The sequence below is a fragment of the Salminus brasiliensis genome, chromosome 2 (assembly GCF_030463535.1).
Source record: "Salminus brasiliensis chromosome 2, fSalBra1.hap2, whole genome shotgun sequence".
NCBI lineage: Eukaryota > Metazoa > Chordata > Actinopteri > Characiformes > Bryconidae > Salminus > Salminus brasiliensis.
In genome coordinates, this window is record NC_132879.1 from 10698222 (window position 1) to 10720124 (window position 21903).

The window sequence follows — 21903 nt, forward strand, 5'->3', positions numbered from 1 at the left end:
TATATATATATACCCTTCTCCTGTAAAGTTGCCTTTTTGGAGATACAAGGTTTTTGAATGACAGCAGTGATAAGAACTAATGTTGGATATCTAACAGTAACAGTGGGGCAATTTGAAGGGTTGGGATGTATGTTAGAGGGTCACTGAACAGCTGTTTCATGAAGATCTCAGCCACATTATCAGGTCCAGAGGACTGGGTCAGAGCCGACCTTTGGGGTGGTCCCTGTCAGCAGTGCTGATTGTATGAGTATGTGTGGACAGTGTTTCAAGAAGGGACAAACCACAAACCAGTGGGGGCAGTGAAGGCTGTCCCCTCTGGTGTGAAGTAACAGAAGAGCTACTGTGGAATGTAGGATGTATGTAGGGGTTTTGGGAGGAATATTCCACAACACAGTGCAGCGCCCCCTGCTGCCTATGGGGTTGTGCACCTGCAGACCTGTCTGAGCGCCATGGACTATAGACATTCCAGCGTCAGAACTGGACCATGAAACAATGATAGAAGGTTGCCTGGTCCAATGAGTCCTGCATTTCTTTCATAGGACATCAGGTTGACAGCTAATCTACCTAAACACCACTGCAGACCAGGTGCACCACCTTCTGGTAATGGTATTTCCTGAGGCCTAGGCTTCTTTCAGGCACTTGCTGTTCAGGAATGGTTTGATGAGCATGTTAATAAGTTCAGGGTGTTGCTCTGGAGGTGCTGGAACAGCAAGGCAGCACCATCTGCTGCAGCCCCATCTTGCATCTTCCAGGACTTTTTTTCAGATTTGCTGTAACAGGCTATAGTAATTATGGGTAATCATCATCATCAGATTTTTCAGAAACACTGTCATGCTGCGAACCTCTTGTTCAACCACATCCAGTTGGTTCAGATCGGGTGACCGAGGAGGCCAGTGAAGAAGACTGAGCTCATTGTGATGTTCATGAAACCAGCTTGAGACAACTTGTGACATGGTCCTTCTCCACCCTGGAAGTAGAAACCATTACAACTGTGCTCATGAAGAGATGCACATTAGTCAAATAGGCTGTGGCATTTAAGTGAAAATGGATAATTGATTGAGACAAGCCCAAAGTGTGCTCAGAGAACACTCCCCACACCGTTACACCACCTAGACCAGCCTGGACTGTTGACACATGACAGGTTAGGTCCATGGATTCATGCCATTAAGCCAAACTCTGACCCTACACTCTGTGATCTTCAGCAGAAATCCAGATTCATCAGACCAGGCCAATGTTTCTCTAGTCTTCAACTGTCCAGTCTTGATGAGCCTGTGTCCACTGCAGCCTCAGCTTTCTGTTCTTGGCTGACAGAAGTGGAACCGGATGTGGTTTCTCAGATTGTGCTTTCTCAGATGCTTTTCTGCTCACCACAGTGGTGGTTCAGCTGTTGGAGCTCCAGGCAATTGGTGACAGGGTTGTGGGTTTAATACCTGGGCTTGGCAAGCTGCCACTGTTGGACCCTTGAGCAAGGCCCTTCACCCTCTCTGCTCCCCGGGTGCTGGAGTTGGCTGCCCACCGCTATGGTGTGTGTGTGTGCTCACTGCCCCTAGTATTATGGTGTGTGTGTTTGTGTGTTCATTACCACAGATACCACAAATACGTGCACCTTTACAGTTGTAGAGCGTTATGGTGGCCTTTCTGTCAGCTCCAACCAGTCTGGCCATTCTCCACAATCCTCCGTCTGCAGACCTGCCTCTCACTGGATGTGTTTTCATTATTCCACCATTCTCAGTAACTCTGGAGACTGTTGTGCTGCCAATCCCAGCAGATCTGCAGTTCTCAAAATCACTGAGATCACATTTTCCTCTTTATTATGGTTTATTTGAACATTACCAAAGCTACTGGCATGCCATATCTACATGGGACACACACACACACACACACTGGTTATAAACATCCACCTGGATCTCTCTCTTCCACACACACACACACACACACACACACATACACACAGGCAGATCTGATTGGCTGCAGGAAAACGTGCGTCACGCTGTTTTACTTAGAGTGAGGCAGAGAGGAAGCAGAGAGAGGAGAAGAGAAAGAGAAGAGAAGATATAGCACTAGCTAGGAGAGAGGAGCTCCTCCTGATGGAGTCCTGCAGAAAGCCCTGGCTCTCTCTGTTGCTCCTGCTGCTGCCCTCACTGCAGACATGCTCAACGACGTCCAACACGCAGGTAACTCACACGCATTCCTCACTAAGCGGAGCTTAACGCCTCTGCTCGGGTGTCTGGCCACTGGAGACCAGGCTGACCATGCTGGCTTACAGACATCCACACTTAATCTACCAGAGCTAACTAACTGAGGGTGATCATCAGTTAAGACATGTATTAAAGCATTTAGTTAACGGCAAATTAAAAACCTGTATCTCAGGGTTTTTTTCAAACAATATATGAGGGGGGTATTAAAAAAAACTTTTTTTTTTCATTTTTAATCTGATATATACTCATTTTTGTGGCCATATACTTTTATATAGTTATTATTATTATTATTATTATTATTATTATTATTATTATTAGTTTATTTATTTATTTATTTTCTGTGTTTATTTGTTTATATTAAAATACTCCGTTTCTATGAGAACAGGCAGCCTGGGCCCGTTGCCATGGCAACCGTGTAAAAGGAAAGGAAGAAGCGGCGTCACTTCAGCTCTCATACAAACGCACGGAGGCAGGGGCTTCAACACAGGGCTGTGAGCTGCGTCTCCTCAGAGAAAGGGCCATAATAACCACTTATCTTATTGATATTTGACTTAGGATGTCAACCTATATATATATATATATATATATATATATATATATATATATATATATATATATAATTAAATTATATATAGATTATTAAATAATATATATATATATATATATATATATATATATTATTTAATAATCTTCTGAAATAGTTTACTCTCAGAATAATTAGCTAGCACCTAGCTACATAGTGCTACATACTTTCTCAAAATAATACTTGCCAAAATAATAATCCGTTGCCTTGACATAGTAAGGCATTATTTCGAGACATTAAGTCGATATCTCATAAATCATTATTGTGAGACACTGAGTCATAATGCCGATGTATTAAAGGTATAGCAAGTCATTATGTTGAGATACTGCCTTGACGTTGAGGTGAGAAGTTACTTCAGTATTTCTCATTTCTCATTACCATCTCAAAATAATTAGCTAGCACCTAACTACTTTCTCAAACGTTTGACTTGTGTTGACAAATGAATGACTGCATTATTTTAAGATATTAAGTCATTATCTCGAGGTAACAATGGTGTCAATGATAACAATAGTCACTACTTTGACATCATTAATCATTATTGTGAGACACTGAGGCATAATGCTGACGTATTAAGGCACTATTTTGAGGCACTAAATGATGATTTTGAGGTAATAAGCCACTATTTTGACAGTAAACAATTAGATTGAGACATTGAGTCGTATTGTTGAGGCAATAAGGTAATATTTTGACATGTAAGTCACTGTTTGAGATACTAAGTCATAATGCGAAGGCAATAAGTTATAATTTTAACATAGAAAGTCATAATTGTGAGGTAATAAAGTGCTGTTTTGCCATGGTGAGTTATTATATTGAGACAATAAGTCATAATGTTATACAAGAGGCCTGGGGGGGGGGGGGGGATTATAAGCACAAATAAGGGACTATCTGAGATACTTCATCTAAAACGACTTCAGTTCAACAATCAGTTCAATTTCGTTATTCAACTAAAGTATTTCAGTGTTTAAAGTAATTATTCTAATGGACTAAATTCACATTTATAGACATGAAGTCATTATTTTAGGATAGTATCTCAAAACCCCATACCATGTAGCATCTAAAAGTTTTATTTCTTATTCCTGGGAAATGAAATTACTACCAAAACCTTGTGATAAAATCCTCACAGTGATGACACTACATTTAGAGTAAAGCCTTCCTAAAAGAGTTGAGCCTGTTCCTGCAGTACAAACAGACAGACTTCTTATTAACCTCTTATACTCCTCTGAACCACCTGTGGGTCCTGGCTTTTCCCTTCACTGTTATAACTTAGGAACAACTCAGCATGCGTGTTGCATGTAGTTACAAATTAGTATTAAAAGTCACAGAGCATAAGGGGTTAATACCCTTGTTTTAGACAAAGCATTCATTATGAAGCTCTGACACATTGTAAAGAACAAGATTTCTATGTTGACAAAAAGTGGAAATCTGCAAAAATGCTTTGGACTGTTCATGAGTGTGTCTCTTTACAGAATATGAACTTATTTACACTAAGAGAATTAAAAACACATGGGCATAAGGGGTTAATACCCTTGATTTAGAAAAAAACCCTGTGGAGCAGGTGTTTATAGACCTATAGACACAAAGTGTATTGTATTCGCTGTAAAAGAAACCCAAATAGCTCTCTCTGATGATACCATGGTTGAGAGCTCTCCAGCATGGAGACCCCATTTTAGACAGAACAAAAATCTGAACCTGAGCTGAGTTTTTTTTTTTTAATTAGTGGGAGTAGAAACCCTATATCTCCTGTGGGTTCATGGGAGGCTACATCTCCTAAACTTCAGCATTTACCTGAACTTTTTTGGGGGGATAGAAGATTTCTACTGCCCCCACATCCTACGTGTATTTCTGGATTGATTTATTTGTTCTACCTCTTAGATTAGATTTTATGGTAATGTGGCAGAACAAGGTGGACCACACATTGCTCAACTCAGACTGTAAGAAAATATTGACCAAAGGTTAGTCAGATGCAATGTTTAAATACACTGTATTTATTTTGGATCTGGGTTTTGCTCTTGCTTAACCGGCTGAAAACTGCTTTTTAAGAGATGTAAGATAATACAGTACTCAGCATAAAAGTTAAAGGTTGCATCAACGTCATGCGATTTGTACAGTTTAGTGCTGGACAATTAAATGATCTTGATATTTATTATAGTGAAGTTTTCCCCAATAATGATGATAAACAGTCAAGGTGGACGCTGCTGAATTGCACACCCACTTGAAGAAGCAGCACATGGCTGAGTTTCCCAAAAAACATGTTAATATTAAGACCATGCTGACTGATGAGAGACTGTATGGTGTGATGCTTTCTGGATACCCAGATAGCGAGATAAAGGCAAACCTGAGCAACAAAATGTAGAGGAAAATGACTTCATATAGAGCAGTAGCAATAACATTAAAAAGAAATGAACAAATTAGCAATGAAAATGTGAATTTCTGCATATTTCAGTGGTTTAGATATAAACAAGAGTCATTGGTCAGACTTACTGACTTCAAACTTCTTCAAAATGACGGTGAATGGATCCAGGGGTGACCATGCCTGCAACACAAATATAGCCATTTTATTTACTATCCAAAACCAACACTGATCCGACACGTGTCTTCTGAGCTTGATACGTAATGTTAAATATGATATAATAATGATAAATCTAAAAAGCAGCTTATTATTTGGGGACTATTTGCCTGCATGTACCTCCTTCCCTTCAACTGATAGAAAAATATGTTTTGGGCCAAAGCCAGTTGCTTAAGACCCTGGTAAAACTAGAGTCCCAGAAATCTGGCACTGTATTCCCAACAATTTTACTGCAATAACGTTCTGTGATGTAGTTTCTAAAGAGGCATTAAACTCTGATGGCCACAGATGCCCACTCTGAATTACTTTGTTAATTATGCTCATATTTGGTAAAGTTGTCAATATTTCCCATGATCCCTTAAAAGACCTATGCGTTATTACAAATTTCTATTACAAGAGAAAATCCCCACCAGTTAGTACAGACGTCCCTGTAGTTACTGAGCAATACACCTTAGTGTGTGATAAGCCTCGGAGTGTTAAATGGATAAGTTAACAATGATATGGGAAAATCTGGTGTATTTGTGGAACCAATGGCAACAGTGTAGCTCCAGTGTTGCCCTTATATCCTACAATGTACCTTTGGCAGAGTCAGTAACTTAGTACTAATGTTTTCCGCAGGTATGTAGTCGAGACGTGAAGGGCTCCATATTTGATTATGGAGCGAACACTATAAACGGAAGTTTGCACATTCCTCTGCGCCAGTATGCTGGGAAGTACGTCCTCATCGTGAACGTGGCCACCTTCTGAGGACTCACCTACCAGTATGTGGGTAAGCGGCAGAAAAATACTTTCAAAACACACACAGACACAGACAAGGACATTGACATTTACTTGCATGTCAATATTTGAGTTGGTATAAACATTGCTAGAAGTATTGGGAGAGGAGTTTAACCCTTGCTGCCTTTCGGTTGTTTTTGTGCATGTCATTTCTATATGAATTAAATACAGTCTTTTGCAAACGATAGGGCACCCCTGGACAAATGAAATTCAGCATTTCAAAAAGTGGGAAATAAGTAAACAGATCCTTTACAGGAAACAAAGTAAAGTAATAACAGTATGATCTCTGGCACAGTTCACACATATTCTATTTTAAATTGACATTAAAAAAAGACTAATTTAATATGCTGTTACTTTTTCACGTCATTTAACCTCTTTAGATCCTACGTCCTCATATGGGAACATTACAGTTCTGCTTCTTTGCACCACAATACTTCATTTTTTAACACTTTGGCACTTTGACCTCATATGAGGACATTGTTTATTGCAAAAATGATGTCTTGTACAAAGACTGAGTTTATTTTTTATACTTGTTAGGTCCTACTAATTCCAAATAGAAGACATTAAAAATGCACACCAAGCAAAAGTCATTTAAAAAATAATTTATTTAAAATGTTACTCAATTTCCCTCCCTCTATCCATCCATCCATCCATCCATCCATCTATTCACCCCCTTTTCCTCTATCTATCCCTCCCTCCCTCTCCTTTATCCATCCATCCATACCTCCCTCCTTTCCTCTATCCATCCATCCATCCATCTATCCAGCCCCTTTACCTCTATCCATGTATCCATACATCCTACCCTCCCATCTGTCTATCCAATTTGGAAGGCCAATTACCTAATCCCTGTTCATGTAAGCTCCCCCTATCATTAGCAATGCCCCCAACACTAGAAGGGTGAAGACCAGCACATGTTTCCTCCGACACACGTGAAGCCAGCCGCCGCCCCTTTTCGAGTTGCCGCTGATGCAGCATCGCTTGGTAGCCAGCAAGCTCCCCAGCTCCGATATAACAGCTAGCAGACGCTTGTGCTGACCAACATCACACTAGGAGTGATGAGGAAGTGGGGAGGAAGTGTCATCAACACACCCCTGGGAGAGCAAAGCCAATCATGCTCTCTCAGACACTGGCTGCTGATGGCAAGCAGCACGACCAGAGATCCCCAGATCATGCTTTAGCTTACCGGACCACTCAGAGTCCTGGAATTTACCTCCAAATTGGCAGTTTTTACAGTAGAAAGAAAAAAAACGTATGAACTTTTAGTGGACTGTTCATGAGTGTGTCTCTTTAGAGAATATGAACTTATTTACACTAAGAGAATTAAAAACACATGTAATTTGACGAGGGGTGCCCAACATTCTGTATAAGACACAGAAACAACGTTTTATTGATGTAATGCATTTCATTAATGTGAAAATATATCATCCACACTAAAATCGAGCAAATGTAGCCCATTGCCTTCTTCAATGTACTGACAAATGCCCACTGGTCACATGGTCCTCTCTTTTCATCCCAACCAGAACTGAATGCACTACATGACGAGCTGAAGGATATTGGGCTCACCGTTCTCGGGTTCCCTTGCAACCAATTTGGAAAACAAGAGCCTGGGGAAAATCATGAAATCCTACCAACCTTAAAGTAAGTAGCTCTAAAAGTATAGCCCTTAGCATAAGGAGATCTTTTATGTTTGGGTTTTAGGTTTTAAGAAGCCAGTGTCTTAGGTCACCACAGCAACGACGGCCAGTGGTTCATCAGTCAGCGATTTTTAATCAGCAGAAGGCAGCTCACTGGCAGGAGGATCAGTTTCCCAGAAGCTGCGTGACCCTGTTCACCTGACATAGCCTATTGTTTCTAAGACCAGTCACCCTGCAGCAGACACTCATCACTTTGTGATCACAGCTCACGTATTATATGGCTTGCACTGGGGTTAGTTTTAATCAATAGCCTGGCAGTATTATCCCTTTAGTAAGGACAGTATTCTCCCTTTACTTTAAAATGTAGTGGTTGGTGTGGCGCAGCAGCTAACACCACTACTTGCCATTGAGCTTCCACACCATGTGGGGTTCGATTCCCGGTCTGGGTGACTATGCTGCGCTACACCAATAAGAGTCCTTGAGCAAGATTCCTAACGTTACACTGACCCAAGGCTGTAATACGAGTAACCTTACAAGTTGCTCTGGATAAGATGCTGTAAAAATGCTAAATGCTGTAAATGTAAATGTAGCTGATCAGCTAAGACATGTTTGCTGTCTGAAGTTAATGTGACTAACAAGTGATAGAAGCTCTTGCATCACAAATTAGCAAAAAACTCACACACTGGTTTCAAACCATCTGAAGTTGTCCAGTAATCTCCAGCAGACCCAATTGTGTGGTTTCTGACACTTTAGGACATTTACATTTAAGGCATTTAGCAGAAGCTCTTATCCAGAGCAACTTACAAAAGTGCTTCACTATTTACCCAAGATAAACCTCAGCTAGTTTGAATAGACTAATAATTCAAAGATACCTACTAGACGCTACTAAACAGAAGTCAGTAAGGAGACCACACTGCAATTCGTCCAAGTACTTGGAAGAGGAGGGTCTTCAGTCTGCGTTTGAAGACAGCGAGTGACTCTGCTGTTCGGACACCCAGGGGAAGCTCGTTCCACCACTTTGGTGCCAGGACTCAGTGTGTCTATAAACATACACTCAATACAGATTAATTCCCTGCATGCATGATGGTAATGGGGTATCAGTTATTAGGCACTTGTTAGCTACATTAGCCTCATATCTGCATTGTGACGCTAAAGATCCAAACTTCAGACATGTCTTGACTAATAGATTACATGTGTGCCAATGTGAGCACTGTGCAAATTCCATTTTTCTCCATCTACTGCTGCTCTAAGCTGTTATTCAGGACCTGTTCCGTAATATGTTGACCAATTTTGGCACCCAGAATGATGAAGGCCTTTTGTTTGGTTGTTTGTTTTATGACACACCCGTGGCATGTTATCAGGGTGCTTTCTGCTTGTATTCACAGGTATGTCCGCCCAGGCAATGGGTTTGCTCCAAATTTCCAGCTGTTCGAAAGCGGTGATGTGAACGGAGAACATGAGCAAAGCCTTTTCACCTTCCTGAAGGTAAAGACCTGTCTCCTAAAACACCTCAAATTTAAGTCTGACATTTAATAGAGTGTTTTAAAATGTGAAACTGCATTGCCAACATGCCCATCAATGTCTCCCATCTGTCATCTTTCATGGAAATCACTGCCAGTGACCTAAATGGGGCATCTGGGTGCAGCCTATCAGAGTAAACTGTGGTTCATAAATCGTAGAGGTCGTTATTTTAGAGGTTTGTTTGTTAGGGTGGTGAGGCAGACAATGTAAAGGTATCTTTGGAGAGATTTGCTTTATCTGAGCCAAACTAAATCTGTGTAATGTATAATTTCAGTTTACTACAATCAATTTTGTGTATTCTTACATCCCTGAACCTCAGACACTCACCCCATTACAGCAGATGTAGTCAATTAGCTAAGACGTGCTGGTTGCACCAAATTTGATTCTGTAGTTTTAAACTAGAGCTACAAGGCTATTGTAGCCAACAAGCCAACCCCAGATCAGCAAACAGGGCATTCAGGAGGGCATTTAGATTTAGCTCCACTTTGTACGTCAAACACATTAGGCACATTAAAACTATAGTACCCCCATCTGAGCAGCTCCACCCACTGCCTTTATGAAGGCAGGGTTTGAAAAGACAGCTGCAGGTCAAAATTGTCGGGTCCAGAGGTACATTTTTTGGGGGCTATTCCGAAAATATACCAGTGCCGCCAAATAATAAGACTTCAGACAACAGAAAATGAAAATACACTCAAGGTGAAGTAAACGTTAACTAGCTAGTGCAAACAATGTTGAAAGTCATTATCCAGACCTGCCTGGGACAGGAGGTTGTAGTATAGGAAGGTTGTGCATATTTCTGTACAATATAACATGGAGCTACGCCATTTGTTCATAGCTGTAGTAATTATCTGCAAAATAATGCAAAGTACACCTGGCTACGGGAGCTGTTTAGCTCAAACCTGCAGAGTACACCTGATAGTTGGGTCGGATCAAGGTCAGATCATATTCTCACCACAAACAAACTGCTTTAGAGTTTGTTTGGAACAGGACAAAGACCACCTCCTCTCAAGGGTCTTGTGTGGTTCTTTTGGTCCACATGTGATTACTCTAGTCAGACCTGCCCAAACTAATTGCACCAAGAGGAAAAACGAACTAGAGTCTGATTAAACCGGATTAAAAGGTTCAGTTGTAAAAATTCCCAAAGAGTTCTTGTAGCTGAGAGGAGTAATGATAAGTGTGGGAGGTGGGGCAAGCAACCGTTCTGAACAGGGCTCTTTAGACAGGGTGAAATGGGTGTTGTGGTGGGTGTTTGTGGTATTTTGACCAAAGCATGTCACAGACATTTCATTAAGACCCCAGAGAGCTGTGTTAACTTGTGGATAAGAGGTATAATATGTCACCTTTAAACATTAAAGCTAGAGCTATTTACTCTAAATGTGTGTCCCGCCATTCAAGTGTGTTATTGTGTATATAGCCTAAAGTAAGTCATACCCTGTTCTAAGCCACATTGATTTGTCTGTGCAAAGCAAATGTGTTTTGAGTGGGTTGAGAGACCTTGTAGGTGGTGTATTTACTGAGATTGGTGACAGTCTAAGTCCAGTGTTTGTTTACATTCGTCGCAAAGCCACAGGAAACCCTATTCAGTGCAGCTATGGACATTTACTCACGCTTTCATCAGCACTGTTTTGAAATGTAGCCTGCTTAGGACCACGGCTTTACTGCATGTGAAACCCATGATGGCAGAGTGGAAGTGGGATTTAAATTCAGGTGGGATTAACGTAATCCCCCTTCTATCTGTCTCTCTCCTTAAGAATGCCTGCCCACCTGTGGGCGACAGCTTCGGAAACCCCACCGGCAGACTGTTCTGGGATCCACTGAAGGTCAATGACATTAAGTGGAACTTTGAGAAGTTTCTGGTCGGACCAGACGGGAAGCCTTTGAGGAGGTGGTTTCCAAGGGTGAACATCTCAGAAGTGCGATCCGACATCATTCACCTCATGCGTCAGCAGTATGCTCAGCATTATTCCCAGCACTAATCAACTCCAGAATCTACAATTATAGAGACGGGTCCTGCTCTGTCTGTTGAATTGCTTAGAGAATGTTTCACTGTGCCACAATTGGGGTAGAACAACTGTAAACTACAGAATATCGGGGGGGGGGGGGGGGTACTATACTTACCATACTTACAGTGTGCTTCACTTCCTGTCCTGGAAGGACCACAGAACTGAACAGTTGTGGGTTTATTCCAAAGCTGAGCTGACCTGATTGGGCTTGATCTTGAACTGGTGAAGTTATTCAGGTCTGTCTAGGTATGGAAGTTCTCTCAACTGTCCAAAGCTGTCACCCTTCAGGACTGACCGTGAAGAGTAAGGTCACCCCGGCAAGGTTGTGCGTTGGATCTGGAGGTGGGACGTGTTGATGAAGGTCAGGTTTGAAAGCAGACCCTCTGCAAAGCCTGACCAGAAGCTTGGGGCCAGAGTAGCTCTTCAGTGCATTCAGGCTGCTCTGCTGCTTCCATTAAGCCACGTCCATTTTCCTGACCATCCCACCCAGCCTTGCTCCAGCCTGTGTAGACATTCTGTCATTAAAGCTTTCAGTGCAAGACGTTGCATTCTGTTGTGTTTTTTCCCCCCCTGGCATTAGCCACTGGGTATAACAGACAGACACCTCACAATCTGAATGTGTGGATATCCGGTACTTATTATAAGTCGGTCTTTGCAACCTATAGAAAAAAATCTGAGCAAATTGAATGTTAAAGAACTTAATTTTTAAGGGATTACGTTTAGGACTTTTAGGGAACATTTAAGGATTTATGACGATACCCTTTAAGAAAAAGGCATTTTTCTGGGGATGTTTGCAGTCAATCCTAAAGGATATTTTCACATAAGGTGCAACCAGGCAAAGTTCCCTTAAACACTACACCAATAGGGATTCTTGGACAAGACTCCCAACTCTACATTCTCCTACCTGATATATATTTGGCCATATTGTCCATGCTTGCTACAGTTTAATTCTGATCTAGAATCTAGACCAGTCTGCAGTAATATTAAGAGACATCCTAGAGATGTTGATTTGCCAAAGCTGGGCCTAAGCGCTAGGGTTTTAAACCAAGTGGCAGACCATGAGCATTAAAGGAGCACCAAAAACTCCCCTAATGATGCAGATAATAATACAATAATAATAACCATTCCAGGACACAAATAAACATTCTAAATGGTCCCCTCTGGTTTTTATTTATTAGACACATTGAAGTTGTTGTGTGAAGCATTCTCTCAGGGCCTTGTTAGGCGTTACAGATCAAGCCCACATCACTTTACATGTTTTAAAGACATTGAGGCATTGCAGATCCACCCTTACCACCTTGGCTGGAGAATCGTAGCGCTTATGAACACATTCTGGGACATTTAGAATATATTGATATGCTAATCAAATATAAAAAGATTCACATGAGATGTGCTTTCGCCTAATCGGGAGGGAGGGAAAGAAAGTTCACTTCAAAAAGCACAAAAAACTACCATCCAGTAAATTACAGTGACTGATAAATATTAGCAAAAACATCCCAAAGTGCCATTCAGCTCACAGCACGTTTCAGCTCCTACGCACGGACATCAGCACTCCGCTCAACTGTTTCTACTCAAGCACATGTTCAACAGACGGGCCCGTCCAATGTCACTCGTATTTACACATGATAAATGTTGCATCACGTTTTTCAGCAAACAGCTCAGGAAATTCTCAGCAGTCCACAACTTCAAAGCGGCCGCATAAACCGACGTCCCCGTTGTGGCGCAATCTGAACATTACAGCCTGCAGATTACATACAGCACGATGGGGTCAGAAAGAATAACAACAGAACCCACGCACTCAGAAGTCAACGGGCACTTGCTTCAGCGCCTGCCCACTGCCTTCTGTTACGAGTTCTGTTCTGAGTCACTAGGATGAAATTTGAAGTACATGGTAATACCGATACACTCAGTGAAGGTGCTCCATACAGTTCTTTAAGCAATGTGATAGAAGAACCATGTTTGCTTCCATAAAGAACCTCTAAATTGGTAACCTGTACAACAATTGAAGGCCCCATTAGACCTTTCAAAGGTTTTATTCACACGGAGATCTCATTATTATTAACACATGGTTCTTTACGGAACCAAAAGTGATTCTTCTAAAGCAAAGTGATAAGAAACTACATTAGGTTCTATATGAACTATGTTTGTAGCAGAGATGTGTGAAGAGTGTGAGGACCCTTTAAACTGGAAAACTTTACATCAAATGAAGGTTCTTTAGACCTTTCAAAGGTTTTATTCACACTGAGATCTTATGTCTATTAATACATGGTTCTTTGCAGAACCAAAAGTGGTTCTACTACAGAAAAGCGATGTCTAAGAAGAACTTCATCAGGTTCTATCTGAACCATGTTTGTAGCAGAGATACAGACCTTTAGACCTTTAGTCCTTTTAAAGGTTTTATTCACACTTAGATCTCAACATTATTAATACATGGTTCTTTACGGAACCAAAAGCGGTTCTTCTATAGCAAAGCTATGTCTAGAGGAACTACATCAGGTTCTATATGAACCATGTTTGCAGCAGAGATGTGTGAAGAGTGTGAGGACCCTTTAAACTGGTAACTTGTACATTACGTGAAGGTTCTTCAGACTAACATATCTCTATTACAAACATGGTTCTTAATGGAACCAAAAGCGGTTCTTCTATAGCAAAGCTATGTCTAGAAGAACTACATCAGGTTCTATATGAACCATGTTGGCAGCAGAGGTGTGTGAAGAGTGTGAGGACCCTTTAAACTGGTAACTTGTAAATTACGTGAAGGTTCTTCAGATTAACATATCTCTATTACAAACATGGTTCTTCATGGAAAAAGTGGTTCTTTTATAGCAAGGGAATGAATTTGTAATAGAAACTGGTAACCTTTCCATTCACACTCAGACATCTCAGTTACTAACATGGTTCCTGCAACAAACAAACAAAAAACCCCCCACACTTTTGGCTCCATAAAGAACTATGTTTGTAACAGAGATATGGGAGTGTGAAGAACCTTTAAACTTCATGTTTAGGTTCTTGAGACCTTCAAAGCGTTCTTCACACTTGTGCATCTCTATTAAAAAATACAATAAATAAAGCATGGTTCCTAATGGAACCATAAGTGGTTCTTCAGGCACCATCTGAAGCATCTTTACTTTTAAGAGTGATAGGCTGAACACGCTGAAGCGCTCCTTTCATCTGTAAGCTGATCTTTAAGCTCTTATTATCCAGCTCATATTCTGAACTACATCTTTGGACCCATTCTTCCTTTAAATGAATTACTGTGGGGTCACATCTCCCCTGGTGTGCCCTCAATGAAGGGATACAGGTGCACGGACAAACGGATGAATGGATGAGCTGCTTTCACATGGAAAATTAATTATTTTTGGCCCACTTTAGATCATCGTGTCAGCACAACAGCCGACACGGTCACACCACCGATCTTCACACCGCTATAGCATATAAGTGAGACAAACAGTACACAACAAAAAAAAACATCATTACTAAGACAATGAACCACACGCCATCATCACCACCACCACTGCAAATGTCAGAGACTATAGATTACAAAGGAATCTGAGGTGCATCACACTCATTTCATGACAGTTTTTGTCAGATTTCTTCAGAATTCAGTGGTTGAGATGTAAACAGGATTAAACAAGAGTCCTTCACGGTGGGTCTGGTGTGAAACGCTCCGTTCTGGAGAAAATGACCTAGTCACAACTGTTTACAGCAAGTGCTGGTGAATGGAACCAGAGGTACTGATGTGTACTGAACCCAAATGTTCCCAACTGTATTTACTATCCCTAACCAGCAGTGAACCTCAGAACCTAGTCTTCTGAGCTTTATGTGTAATGATAATGAAGGCTGGGTTGTATTTTTCCTTACCAGTTACAAACCAAAAAATACATTTTAGGCCCCAAATCCTCGCAAAATGAGGCCATGTAATATATTCATAATCATTTCACACAACAAAACTCCCTGTGATGTAGATTTTAGAGGCTCTAGACTTATACAGGCTTTGTATCTTGTTCAATTCACCACCACTGTGACCAATTCTGACCCTCTAGTTCCTCTAGAATGGAGCGTTCACACCAAACCCAATCTGAATGACTCTGCTTACATTTAACTTTTTAATTATGCAGAAAAGTTACACATTTGGTGGGGTTCCCCTTTAACCGAATCAACAGATTAAAATAGTATCACTGCTAGTACTTATCATTAAACTATGGTTCTTCACAGTCCCCCTTCAAATAATCAGCAGTTTTCGTTGAACCAGGCTCTCAACTGGCTTCTTCGTTGAGTGATCGCCAACGTATTGAATGACATGAACTTGTCACAGTGATACTTTCGTTTCAGTGACATGGAAAAGGTTGAGAAGTGCTGTATATGGCTTTTGGAAATACAGGTACAGGGGTACAGGATGGGTGTTGGGTCGCTGGTTGGTGACCGGCGTGTGGATACGCAAAACAAAATAAAGAGTGGCCGCCACAACTCTGGCCGCTGAATAAATAGAGATACATTCTACTGTGGAACATTTCAGAGACAATTTACCTACAGAGTTACGGGACGGCGGGAATTACACCACTGCCGGTTCTCATTTCACGAACTGATCAGCTCAAAGCAGGTTAATATTTTCCAAATAAAGGAAAACATCCCAATTGCAGAAAGCAGCTCTTTCCAATAACCATGCCATTTATTTCTCAATACAAAGAAGTCGTACTCCTGCTTTCAGTGTGTTAGTAAACAATGATCTCAGAGGCAAGTGATTTCACCACAATAAAATAGGTCCTTATTCAACTCTGCAGGTATATTGTCTTAATTATTTTCATCCTTTCGTCCATTAAATATCTGACTTCAGTTCCTGCATAGAATTGCTGTATATAAAGCAGAGTTCAACCCTTAATATTAAAAAGGTAACATAATAAATGTGTATATATATATATATATATATATATATATATATATATATATATATATATATACACACAGAATTTGCCAGAACAGTGTTTCACAAATAGGTTTATAAAACTTAAGTATATAAACAACATTTCGTCAGAAGGAGATAGATATTTATATATATGTACACACACACACACACACACACACTCACACACTCACATACACGCACGCACATTAAGGGGTGGGGAACAAACAAAAAAATAGTTCACACCATGCCAACTGAAAGATAAACGGCATCATGCTATGTGGGTGCCAGTTGAGCGGGGTTGAAGCGGTTAGTGCTTTCCAGGGTCCGCATTCTGACGTTCGCGCTTCCCAAAGCCTGCTGCTCCTGCTTCTGCCAACAACAAGAAAACGGGATTAACCAAGAAATCAGAGAAAACCTGGTGTAGTTAAGCAGAGTTAACTAAATGTATAAATCTACTGCATGTAAAAAGCTGGTTGAAGGGTTGGTTCATTTGGCAGGCTGGGGCTTGATTCCCCAGCCACGCAAGCGCACTACGCTATGCCGTTAACGTTTACATGCACACAATAGCCTGACTAAGCTATTAGCCTGCCTAAGTACATGGAAACGGATTCACAAAAGCTTCCCTGAGAACAAATCCTACAAAGAATCTTCAGATGAACAGTAAGAAGTTCATAAGAATTTCCTTAAATGCAATTCTCCAACATAACGGAATATGTTCTTCTTCTACTAGCCTAATAATTTGACTTATTTAAAATTATTTTAATCAGATTTTCTTACACTCGTCATTGTTGTTTTCTTATGTAGCTGTCTGGAACATACATTTTGTTCTGCATTTTAAAACTTGTCAGAGACACTTTTTTAATTCAGATTAACTTATTCTGTTAATCAGTTAAATCTGTGCAAAATGTAGGTAAAACAGAGTCAAATTTAAAAATCAAATCAAAGCACTACAAAAATTCAGAAATTCTGTTGGGAGTTTACATTTATTTTCCTTGTAGTTTTAGTAAAAGAACACACCAAACTCTCAGACATACACTGGAGTGAGAATCAAACCCACAACTCTGTTGCGCCACTGCACTGCAACTCGAACAGGACAAGCTTAACTAAAATCTTCGTCTTAGACAGTGACAGTCGAACTGTGCTGAATATATATGATCATAAATTAGTTCCACTAGCAGTCTTAGTCAGGCTAACATCAAACCACTGGTGTGCATGTAAATGTAGTTAAGGAGTCTACTACTACTACTACTACTACTACGTTCTCCCAGAGCTAACAAGTATTTCTGCTAACAAGAATAAACTGTTAGCTGCTCTGGATAACAGCTTCTGATAAAAGCCATAAATGTAAATGAAGTAAGGAAAGTGCTGCTGAACACTGAGGTGAAGCCACATACACAACTACAGGCAACTGGTCCATTATTCTTACTTTTAAGCTTGATTGTTCTACTGTGAGTGTTTGTGTTTGTGTGTGTACGCTTGTGTGTGTGTGTGTGCGCACGTGTACCTGCATTTTCTGGAGGAGCCCTTGCTGGGTCTGCCTGTCCTCTGGAACCACGCGGCTGAGGGAATGATGACTGCCAAGGAAAACCCTACAAACATGCACACGCACACAAACACATTAAGATTCTCAAATGGTGTGTTTATTAAGTACTAATGTTATGGCTAATCTGTGTATATATTTATAAAGTACACAGAGAAGGTGTTTAAATATTATTTAATTGCTACAACCATGCAAAACCTCTTAAACTTTTAATAGAAGTCTGTGTCATTTTGGAGCATTTCTATTGGTCTATTCATTATGAAATATTGACACAATAGAAAGAACAACCGCCAGATTTACATTATGTAAAAAGTAAGGCAGGTGTTAGCTCCTACCGGGACAGGTTGGAAATCTCTGCCTGGTGCCGTGCTTAGCGTGGGCATCCTGGGTGGGAAGTGAATGGGCCAACCCTCAAGACCTTGGTGACCCACCTGCACAAATGGGCCACAATAAGGTGGACTAAGTGGGCCGTTGGGAGCGCCTGAAGTGGGGTCTGAGGTCCTTCTCTCTGGTTGCCCCTCCAAAACACACACAGGCATAAAATAAAATAAATACACAAAATCCATCAACCCTGCGATTCAGAGTACTCTGCAATAACAACCTTAAGCACCAGAGGGCGCTAGTGTCAATGCTTTGGCTTACCTGCTTATTGTGCTGCATCTGCAGCCTCTCCAGTTTACACCGCTCAGCCCTCTCTCTCTGACACTCATTCTGTGCCTGATGGAGCTGCGTAACACACATACACACACACACACACAGAGACACAGTGCAGCGTCAACAGCAAGTGTGTGTAGGGTCCCATGTTGGCTGCTGTTTTCCCCCTTAATTTACAGTTGGATCTCTCTGAAAGCTGTGTTTTCTGCTATTTGAGCAGTCTGTTGTTTTTAGTTAGTTCACAACTTGACCCTGAACAAAGAACAGCTAATTATCAGCTCATTATTATCATTATCAGCTCATACTGACTGAATGAACTGAAAGTATAACTTGCTTATCAATCCTACAATTAGTTACAGATACAAAACACAGCAACAGCAACAACACAAGTGACACACAGAGCAGTCACTGCCGGCGCTGTCTGCAGGTGGTCCACAGACCAGCTCCTTTATTTAACTACATAACTTCAACACTGGTTTCATAGTAGCTGCTGAACTCTTAAGAGGAGTAACTAAACTCCCATTACCATTTTAAAGCTGCATGAAAAATGAAGTGCACCTTCTGGAATGATCTGGATTTCAGCAATGATTACAAATACAATTTTTGCCTCAAGTCAAAATTATAGACAAAACCAATTGAACTAAACTAATGACTTGCTTATTAATTACCTAATAACTGTGGCCTAATCATCATACCTGTTCAAGCCTTTTATTAAACACATTTACCAAACATCCACAGTGCAGGCTAGAAAAAGTAAGTACATTTAATAACCTGCAGAACTCCTCATGTAGATCCCCCAGCAATTACCTGTGTGTTATTCTTAGCTTCTAGTTCAGCTAGACTATGCTCCACAAAAGGAATCCCAGTGATAGTGATGAACTGCTACATATTCGCAGGGAGGAAAGGTCCTACAATCTCCCACAAATTTATTTGCAGCTACAGGAAATGTTGGGTGTATGTGATTTCTGCTAAAGGTGGGTGGGTATTAACTTTGAAGGTTGACTTACTTTTTTTAGCCTGCACTGTGGATGTGTATGCTGTGCTCAATAAAAGACACAGACAGGACAACTTAGTTTAGTTAGATTTTATAGTTTATAGTTTGTCTATAATTGTGATTTAAATAATAATGTGGACTTTTTAGTAGTCATCAAAGAAATCCAGGCCATTGTAAGGTTTTACTTACTTTTTCTTGCAACTGTATGTGTGTAAAACATAAAGGACAGTGGGGAATATTGAATGGTTAAAAAGACTCACCTAATTATTATTATTATTATTATTATTATTATCTTGACTAGCTGCTAACCTGATTGGTCAGATTGGTCATCTGACCCTGTAACCGTTCCACTTGCCGCCTCAGGTCTTCTTTCTCTTCATTCATTCTCTCCCGGTCACTGCGCTCCTTCCGGAAATCCTCCTCGAAAATTTTCACCTGAGACACACACAGATCAAACAAGTGAAAGTCAAAAAAATAAAAATAAATAAACATAAGTGGGCTACGTTTACATGCAGTCAAAACAATCCTTACAAATTTGTACACAAACCAGGACACACAAGTGTTTTTTTTTTTTTTTATCGTAACTGTATTCAGACCTACTAGCAAAGAGTAACAATCCAAGTGTGAACCAAACAGTACCGCTATGCACTTGGTCAATCTAGCTACTCTGCCCTGTCAAAACCACAAAAGTACACTGTTCCCAAAGCATGTTTACCACAGGCTCCCAATACACTCCTCGAGAAGTCTATGTTTATGTCTGATTACAGCTGTAAACACACCTGTTCTATTGTGCTGCACCTGGTGCAGGTAGGTTGCTTTGTTGTTAAGGTGTGGCAGGAGAGAATAATAATAATAATAATAATAATGAAAACATGGACGGGTTAATGACCTCTTAAATGTTTAGGACTATCAGTTTCATACTTTCACATTCATTCTGATCATGCATTATGTGTCCAGGTATGTTTATACAGTAACAACAACAACAAAACATCACAATTACAGTAATGAGAACACCCTTAATACGTAATATCTCCTTGCTTATGGTTTTGACTGGGTTAATTACACACCACTTTAAATTGAACCAGTGGGGTCTCATCTCCCACATGTGTTCCCTGGTCCAAGTGATAAAACTAAATGCTTCTCTATATAAATTATTTGCAGTAACATCTGTATCTGAGCTTAACAGATAAACTGTGCGAATGTACTGTCACTCACTTTGAGCACAAACACACACACACGCGCACACACACACACACTCACCTGCTCTTTGAGCACAGCAATCTGGGTGTGTAGCTCTTGCTGCCGCAGGTTTAGAACCCCTTCTCCCAGATTCATCCCAGCTTGGGACGAGGGAGAGTGCAGATTCAACGCTTCCTCCAAAGCCTGGAACACACACACACACACACATACACACACATACACACACATACACACACATACACACACATACACACACATACACACACACACACACACACACACACATACACACACATACACACACATACACACACACATACACACACACATACACACACACATACACACACACACACACACACACATACACACACACGTTAAATAGAGTGAGAGCAGAAGAGAGTGAAGATACAAGAGGTCTTCATTTGTGTGTGTGTGTGTGTGTGTGTGTGTGTGTGTGTGTGTGTGTGTGTGTGTGTGTGTCTGAGACTGACCCGGTTTAGGCGTTGAATCTCCTTCTCCTGGTACTCCCGCTGTTTAGTCAGAGGAACCAGCTGATCTTGCAGGTACCGAACCTTCTGCTTCAGTTCACACGTCTCTGAGGTCAAACACTCCTTTTCACTCTGATGAATAAACACAGCACACACCCTTCTTAAGTACTAATGTACAGTGACTGTGAAAATTTTGAGCCATTTTCCATTTTGAGCATCTTAGTGTAAATGAAGTCCATCGTGTAACAGATGAGGGAAGCAGAACTTACACTGAAGGCTTTTACACACAGAAAGTCAACGAAAAGTCTACGATTTACACACACACACACACACACACACACACACACACACACACACACACACACACACACACACACACACACACACACACAATGTCCAGAGGGCCGCTAGTTCAAAGCTCGGTCAGCCGTTGGCAGCCGGGGCCCTAAGACAGCACAATTGGCCTTGCTCTCTCCAGGGTGGGTAGCTGGCACATGCTCCCTACATCCCTACATACATGGCCGGCATTGGTGTCTGCTGGTCGACGTACAGAGTTTTCCTTCGAGCACGTTGGTTGCCTGGTTGCCAGTTATGAAAAAGAGGCAGGTGTCGGAGGAGGCGTGTCGCTCCTTACTCTCCCAGTTTTGGGAGCATTGCATGTGATGGGGGGAGAATATGTATGGGTTGGGTAATTGGCGATCCAAACAGGCGAGTAAATGGGGTTAAAAAATAAATAAATAAATAAAACCCTTTATATTGGCAAAGTGTAATTTCTGAGATATATATATATATATATATATATATATATATATATATATATATATATATATATATATATA

General features: G+C 40.8%; 2 protein-coding genes across 5 annotated transcripts in view; one reads left to right on the plus strand and one right to left on the minus strand.

The window, feature by feature from the left end:
- Window positions 1–1989: 1989 nt before the first annotated feature.
- Window positions 1990–11821, plus strand: gpx3 (glutathione peroxidase 3). The gene is made up of 5 exons (XM_072674308.1): window positions 1990–2174; window positions 5966–6116; window positions 7645–7762; window positions 9144–9243; window positions 11031–11821. Exons 1-5 carry the CDS (start codon window positions 2088–2090, stop codon window positions 11253–11255), a joined length of 681 nt encoding a protein of 226 aa, XP_072530409.1. The 5' UTR covers window positions 1990–2087; the 3' UTR covers window positions 11256–11821.
- A 601-nt stretch (window positions 11822–12422) lies between these two features.
- Window positions 12423–21903, minus strand: part of tnip1 (TNFAIP3 interacting protein 1) — a 28512-nt gene continuing 19031 nt past the window's right edge. The window contains exons 12-18 of one of the 4 annotated variants that reach the window (XM_072674311.1): window positions 21068–21196; window positions 20634–20756; window positions 19683–19808; window positions 18368–18451; window positions 18061–18243; window positions 17690–17774; window positions 12423–16554 (exon numbers count right to left, since the gene is read on the minus strand). In XM_072674311.1, coding sequence (XP_072530412.1) covers window positions 16493–16554; window positions 17690–17774; window positions 18061–18243; window positions 18368–18451; window positions 19683–19808; window positions 20634–20756; window positions 21068–21196 — 792 coding nt within the window. In that variant the 3' untranslated portion in view covers window positions 12423–16492. Of the gene's footprint in view, window positions 16555–17689; window positions 17775–18060; window positions 18246–18366; window positions 18452–19682; window positions 19809–20633; window positions 20757–21067; window positions 21197–21903 lie in introns of all 4 variants that reach the window. The other 3 variants (XM_072674312.1, XM_072674310.1, XM_072674309.1) reach the window with 3 other exon arrangements.